Here is a 7,873-nt window from a genome sequence, read left to right as displayed (position 1 = left end):
AACAAAACCTGTGCCAGCTTCACCGAAGAGCAGAGGCCGTGCCAGAAACGCCAGAACTCCTGCTGTTCCCGGCCTTCCACGTTCCTGCCGCCGCCTCCGGCCGAGGGAGCGAGACTCGCCGTGTCCGTGGCAGTCCGGGACTGCGGAAGAGCTGTGAAGTTGTTGGCAAAGGGTGTGGCTCAAGCGAAGCGAAAGAAATGCTCGTTTCCCTCCTCATTTTTTTCACTCACACCTTATTAGCCCCTGAGCCAGAGTTTCACAAGTGGCACTGTCCATCTGGATATGTCTTAGGGTGCCTAAAACCTTTGAAAAATGGCATCTGTGAAGGCATATCATCAACATGCAATCAAGCTCCTGTCTAGGGAGTAGGTAAATTGGTTGGAAGGCAGTATGTAAAGTTATGACCGAGTCAGATCAAAGAAAAGGAAATTCTTGTCTCAGCTTGACTGCCTTCTGCACAGCGAGCCGTGCAGATTCCCTGTATTCCCTGCGAGCTTGGGCCCGCGCCGGCAGTGGGGGGACATGGCGGTGGGATGGGTGCTGGGAGAGATCCTCTGGCTGTTCTGTGGCACTCCCAGAAGCGCACTGGCCGGCACACGTGGAGTTTGTAGGGTCAGTCGTGGTGTCTCCTCTTCCTTACAAGAAGGAGGAAAACTCATATGAGGGGGGAAAAGGGTTGTAAAACACAGGGCTATAGTGTCGTTTCTGAATCTAATTGAAAATCATGCGCTTTTTACTTACTGATGACTGGGGTGTTATTTGAACTAGCAAGGGTTGTTGTTTTTTCCTAGGTTTTAAGGCATTTTTACAGGCTCTTTGTAGGAAGGAAGACATTGCAATGGCAGGGCATGCAGGACGTAAGATTACAATACATGAGTATAGAACCCAGATGTATGTGCAATATATAAGCCCTTTCAAGCGTAAGAATGGGTACAGTTTGCTGCCTCCATCTCCACATTGTTGCAGAAGATCCTAAGTGTACCTTACATATTCTAGGAGAGAGGTATATGTAACAAGTTTATAAATAGTTGGTTTCAGAGAGAACTGAAACTTTCGTTGCCTGTGTATAGCAGATGGCTGATGTTAGACACACATACAGTAGGGCAAGAATAAAAGATGGGGGAAGGAGGTCACACAGTTTCAATGTAACCCTCGAAAGCTTTGCTTGCTGTGGTTTGGTTTGGTGTTGTCTTTATAGAAGAATGTACTTGAGGGAGAGGAGACCAGGCTGTATTTCATCACTTTACAAAAGTGCAGGGTCCTGCATTGTACTCGCCGAGTGCTGTCAGCGCAGGCTGCTGTCTGGAACTGGCTTTGCCCTTGAGTCTTTTACTGCAGAGAGCCCCTGTCACAGGAGTAAGCGTTATATAAACTCATCTGCTTTACACATTGGCAGTAGGAGGAGAAAGGAAATGATGTGGAAGTTTAGTCTTTAATGTAGCACAATTTTCAGAGAGGCCAAGGTCTTTTGGTGTTTAAACACAAGATAGTATGACCAGTTAGAGAAGACATAGTTGTTAGCTATAGATGCATTTTTATGTGCTATTTATGATGTTAAACCTTTCAGGGGCTATGGTTTCAAACCTTACCAGCCATGAACACCAAACAGGCAAACTCACACATAGGTGCACACACAAACCAACTGTATAGTGAATATGAACTACTACTTTGAAGTTGTGAGTTTTACCCGTGTCGTGCAAGCGGTTTGCTTTGGGCCCTGTTGGCTCTTGGTTAGGACAGATAGATTAGAAGCTGGTCTAATTTGAAGACCCCAGTCCATTTTATTATGTCAGAGCTGTCTGATCTTCAAGTGGCTGACCCAGCTGGAAGTACAGAACAGCTTCAAGTTACACCAGGAGCATTGCCCAAACGCAGTGGAGGAGCAGGTATAAAGTCCTTCCACTGCGGAGGGGTGGGATCCGTCTCTGTCAAACGTATGGCAGCAGAGACCTCGTGGCCCTCTGGAGAGTTCTGGCCATTTCTGATGCCTTTTCTTAGACTAAAATTGAAGATAGTTAATCGCAAATACAAATTTGGTGATTTGGTTGGAATGTGTCAAAGAAAATAAATTCTGTCATAAGAGGGGGAGGAGAACTTTCCTGTGCCCTCCTTTTAGATTTCTGAAATCCATTTATAGTGATACAGAAAAAGCTCTCTATGTGGGAAAAATCAGAATGAATGACAGCTAAGATGTAATGAAAATGAGGTTGGTAAGTCAGTGTAATGGCTGGTGCCCTGTTGCAATACGTATGGCAGTATAACCTGCTTCCCTCCCATCCCCCCACCCCACTCCTTAGCTCATTTCTAGTTTCGTATGTGAGCACTAGAGAATACAAGTAGGGAATGTAAAGTCATTACAAACCTTTTTACAGAAGAAGTGAAAAAAAGAACTCATCTTTATGGGTCTTCTTCAAACTGCAGGGATCTACTGGAGCAAGGACAAGTCTCATGGCCGAACTCTGCAATCCTTACACAGTGTAGACTTCCATGAAAACCACAGAGGACTTGGCCAGGGATTTAGTCTTGCAAAAATACATATGAATAACTTAATTTCTACTTACTAAGTCTGTTAGGTCTTTTGAAAATAATTTCTAGGTTCAGAGTTTGACTGGGAACTGCTGGAGCCTCCTTCAGTTAAAAAGAAAAAAAAATAGCAGCTCTGTATATTTCTTTCTAAGAACATATAAAATATACTTCCTTTTATTTGTAAAATAAAAATACTCCTCCAGCTGTGTATCTAATCAGTAAACATGGCAGCCCATGTGGCATGACTGATTAATGTACCCCTCAGACATAGGGAGTAGCACGAGGCAAGGCAACACACATTACTCAGCACTTGCCATCCTGCCAAAAGCCTTGAGGTATTTTCTACATGATGGATTCCTGTTGCAGCCAGTGGGAGTTCTTACACTGCTTTACAAAGTTTAAAAAAATACAACCCACACATGCACAAAAAGATTTCTCCACATCTTGAGACTGATACTCTGCTTGGCCTCAAAATTAAGTAACATGTGCTTCCCCATTGGTGTGCCTGGATCTTACCTTTAAATGTGAGAGTAAATGAATGTGGAGGCCACTCACCCATTGACCTTTTCCTTGTTGCTGCTACTAAAACCAACTGTAGTTTTTGTAATTGGGAAGCTTAATAGCATACCTGATCCAGTGGTAACAACTTTCTGTGATTATTAACCTGAGATAGGTGCAAGTCAGTCCCCTTGGCAGCTGCTATGGCTTTGTTCTCTGCTTGTGTACATACACGTGCCCCTGTTCACTAAGAGCATGTGGGTGTATGCATGTGTGCGAATAATGAGGTACTAAGTATTTAGAACATTGAAGCCTTTCTATGTTTTTTATCTTAAAAAATAGTTAACAAGAAAAATCTGTGTCTCCATTGGTGTCTAGGAGCAGCAAAATATCATGATTACTATTCCCATTCCCCAGCCATTCCCAGCTCCCCTTTCACCCTAATTTTTCCTGTTACTCTTTTCTTGCCTACTTTGAAATTTCATGTTCAGGAATTGGTCCAGATGCAAACTCTGGAGACTTGAGTTTGATTTGTGCTGCCATGGATTCCCTGGATCATCTGTGGCAGGTCAGTGAGGCCAAGGAGCCTCAGCAGGAGATGTATGTATCTATAGAGCTGTAAGGGTCTAGATGCTGGGCTTTTTGTGCCTCCCGTATCTGTATGCCATAGGGTCACCTCAGGTAGGGAGCATGAAGGATTGCAAGGTGATCATTTCATATGGTAACAAGGGCCATAAAGATCTTAGACACAAAGGGTAAGGATGTAGGTAAGGATGAAATCGTAATATTAACCATGTTGATTTCTGTTTTAGGTGCGTTCCCTTCAAGCCACATTTGGAGAATTTGAATCTATGATGAAAATTGCTCAGCAGAAGCAGGAGGTTACCGAGAAGGCTGTTAAACAAGGGGAGAGTGAAATAAACCGGATCAGTGAAGTGCTTCAGAAGCTGCAAAATGAAATTTTGAAAGACTTGTCTGACGGCATCCACATGGTGAAGGATGCAAGGGAACGAGACTTCACATCTCTGGAGAACACAGTGGAAGAGAGACTAACAGAGCTAACCAAGTCTATAAATGATAACATTGCTGTATTCACTGAAGTCCAGCAAAGGAGCCAAGATGAAATCAACAATATGAAAGCAAAGCTTGATTCACTAGAAGAAGCAGATGTGTATAAACATGAAATTAAGGTGCTAAAAGATGCTTTTGATGAGATGCAAGCATCCATGAAAACCAAAGAAAAGGACATAGAGACCTTGAAGAGTACAATAGACTCCATGGAGTCTGATGTGTATACTGAAGTGAAAGAGCTAGTCAACCTCAAACAACAACATGAGAAATTCAAAGAGGCTGCAGACACTGAACACCTTTCATTAAAAGCTTTACAAGAGAAAGTTCTGAGTGCTGAGGATTCTATTAGGCAGCTCCCTGGTGACATTAAAAGACTCGATGAAGATTTACAGCGAGTTAAAGCTGACCTTAACAAATGGGAAGAAAATGAACTCTTCAGAAAAGCATTAGAAACTTTTGGGAAGAACAGTGAAGGACTGGAGTCTCGACTGAGGCACATAGAAGACAGCCTGGAGTCTCTCACTTCTGTTGCTGCTCAAAACAGTGAAAAGTTGCAATCTTTCCTTTCTAAGGAGACAGAATACGAGAATAAGCTCAGTACCCTGGAACAAAGCATTACTGCTCTTCAGGGAATCTCAGATATGGACGTAACTTCAGTCACAGACATTCTGAAAAATCTTGGTGAATCACAGACCTCGCTGTACAATGACGTGGAAGACTTGAGGAGAAGCATCAGTGACCTGCCATCCTCTGGTGCTCTTCAGGATGTCCAGAAGCAAATTAGTACTTTGTTGGATCAAGGAAATCTTCAGATGGGTCAAGCACATTCTCAAGGCTATCTTGAAAAATTTTCTTCTGTGGAAGGTTCTGTAGATGAACTGAGATCTTCTGTCAGCCAGGTTGATTCTGATTTGAAAATGATAAGAACTGCAGTGGATAGTTTAGTCTCTTACTCAGTGAAAATTGAAAATAATGAGAACAACTTGGAGTCTGTGAAGAGCTCAATAGATGACCTGAGGAACGATCTGGAAAGGTTGTTTGTCAAAGTTGAAAAAATACATGAAAAAGTTTAGGCAGTGGTGCTCCTTGTGCAAATAATGGATTAAGGAGAATAGCTTTTGTATGCCCAGTTTTTTACTCTTTTTAAAAGCAATTTGATACCTCCAAAGAGAATAAGAATACTTTAATAATAGAGACAGTTCTGCTTATTTCCTTTATTTCTCTTTTGTATAGTGTTTTTGGTTTGGATTTCTTTTTTGTTAAATTTTGTTTTAAGAAAACATGAATTTAGTTGGGGGTTTTGTTTCGAAGGGCTCATCTTCTCTATCAAGTTGTACCGCTGTAACTGTAGTGGTGTAACTAAGGCACTATAGCCTCATTAGCATGGGCACATATTTAATGGCATGAAGGTGTTTCACACTATGACACTAGATATCCCACACAGAAGGGCTACAGCTGTTCTGGTATGAAAAGCATACTGCTGTACACACTGATAATTTTACTGGTATGTTTTGGTTTAAGAGACAAACGAACAAAACTACATCTCTATCTTAAACTGTTTAGACCGGTAAACTTAAGTGTGGACCAGGTTTGAAGCAACTCATCTGTCTCTGCAGTTTGGGACTCAGCCATGTGGTCAGTTTACCAGGTGTCAGCTGAGCTGTAGTGTATTTCTGTGAGTCCTTAATCTGTGCCAGGGAGCTAACAAGGAGTTAGCTGAACCCCCCGAAGGGAAGGTTTGAGGTAAGTGGCATTGCTTGGGGCTAAGACCTAAGACCTAAGAGAGGTGTTCCACCACGTGGCTGGAGAGATTCATTCTTCATGATCATAGGCTTCCTTCCCAGTATCTTCAGCTGCTGGTGTAAAGGACTAGTGCTCGGAAGGGACATCTGAAGGATGTGATTAGTTTCAAGAGGGTACAGTAATATTTTTATCATTTTGGGGGGCTATTTACATGATGAGGCTGTGTCTTTCCTGGAAAGACCCAGTTTGTCTGTGATACCGGATTTTCTGTAAAAATGATCATGAATTTGAATAAGGAAAGAGGACTAAGACTGCACCTCTTTTATTCCATGTATAGCAAGCATGCTAACGATAATAGTACACTCCAAAACACACAAGGGGGAAAATCACCATGAAATCAGCAGAATTGCTTCTAACGCATATACATTTCAAGTTTTCACACAGCTGACAGTGACCTGAACTCTTGTTAGGTATTCAGGACTTGGTGCCTGACTTTTGTCACCATTGTTGTCACCGGGTGCCTGCCTGGGGCATTGGTAGCAAAGGATCCTTCTAGGAACTGGTTGAGAGTGAGAAAAAAGTGTCATAATTCTCTAGATGTTCATTTAAAAATTACTTCTTCATGGAACTTGCTTGGTTTTCTGTCTTTTTGGAAAGGATTTCTAATATCTCTCCTTTTCAAGTTTACTTTTGAACTTTATCCAAAGATTTGGTAAAGGGCTCTGCACACTGATACTTTGGAAATAGGTCATGCGCATCATGCCCACCGCAGCCTGCACTAGCCAGATCCGTGGCTACGTTAGAAGAATTCCTAGAAACAGCAACTCCCAGAAGTAGTGTGCTTGTGGGAACAGCGCAGGCGAAAAGGAGTTCTCCTTGGTAAATAAGATACTGAACCATACCTGGTGGTGTTCCCACTGTAAATGGGAAAGAATTGCTGTCAAAGAAAGAGGGACCCATGGCATTAAGGTAACTTGTCACTGTTGGAACTGCACTGTTCTTTGTTGACTTCTCAAGTTCTTGAACAATGTTTAGGTTACTGTGAAATGAACTGTATGGCTTATTTGCGGTATTTTTAATACATAATAAACATTTGGAATATTCTTTGCACCTTTTTGTGGTTGCTGCTTACTTAATGTTGCATGTCCCAGGATGCTTCCAGTGGGGTACAGGAAAGGGCTTGGGGGAAGCACCATATGTGATGTAGCTCTATACTTGTTCTCAGCTTTCATAGGTGAACCTGGAGGCAGTCCTATCTGTTGTGGTTACAGAGTAACTCTTAAACAGGATTTGAGCCAGTTCAATGCAGTGGCATTGACCAGAGTGCACAGAGGTCTGAGATGTGAGGTGTGAAATAGGTGATTTATGCAATGAATGACCGCCATGTCAGACACCGCCAGCAAGGCCTTGGCAAGACTTTCTGAATGCCTGAAGCATGTAGAACAGAAATAACATACAGAAAGGACCTACATAATCTTTCCAAAGTGGCTGCTCCTTTTGTATAGCTTTGGACGCTGGATTACAAGGCCCATATATTGATACCATCTTCATGAAGGATGCCAGGCTTTCAAAACTTCAGGAAAGGGTGATTTCATTTTGATTGCCCGCAGAGATGACCCCCAGCTTGCCATATAAGCAGCTTTGGAATGGTGAGAGCCAAATCTTGTTTCCCCTGTACTGCTTTTAGTGTTCATAAAGGAGTGTGGGCATCATCATGTCCTGGCAGTTCCCGAGGCCAAATTCATAGAGATAGGTAATATCTGTTACTAGATTACCTGTATGTTCAACAAAACAGGTGAGCGCACAAGCCCTTCCATCTAAAAGAGATTTGACATAACCTGTTGACCAGGTTGACCTGAAGCTGGTGATGAGCATGCGGTAGCTTTAAGGAGCAGTAGCAGCATGATGAGGGAACTTAAAGCTGCTGTAAAGCCAGCAGTGCAGCTGGGCCAAATTGGATCTCAAAGATTAAATGAAAAATTACTAGTTACACTTCTAGTAACTTAAATTCTATGGCAAACTGTTGAAATGACCT

At 42.5% G+C, this 7,873-nt stretch overlaps 1 protein-coding gene across 1 annotated transcript; it reads left to right on the top strand.

Annotated features, from left to right (window-relative positions):
* Positions 1-522: 522 nt before the first annotated feature.
* Positions 523-6,938, top strand: CKAP4 (cytoskeleton-associated protein 4). The gene is made up of 3 exons (XM_010585452.1): positions 523-612; positions 1,767-1,886; positions 3,837-6,938. The coding sequence occupies exons 1-3, from the start codon at positions 523-525 to the stop codon at positions 5,166-5,168; spliced, it is 1,542 nt and encodes a 513-aa protein (XP_010583754.1). The 3' UTR covers positions 5,169-6,938.
* Positions 6,939-7,873: the final 935 nt, after the last annotated feature.

The sequence above is a fragment of the Haliaeetus leucocephalus genome, unplaced genomic scaffold (assembly GCF_000737465.1).
Source record: "Haliaeetus leucocephalus isolate CR32 unplaced genomic scaffold, Haliaeetus_leucocephalus-4.0 Scaffold101, whole genome shotgun sequence".
Lineage (NCBI taxonomy): Eukaryota > Metazoa > Chordata > Aves > Accipitriformes > Accipitridae > Haliaeetus > Haliaeetus leucocephalus.
The sequence above is the reverse complement of the archived record's forward strand: the minus strand, read 5'-3'. Positions and strand labels throughout refer to the sequence as shown.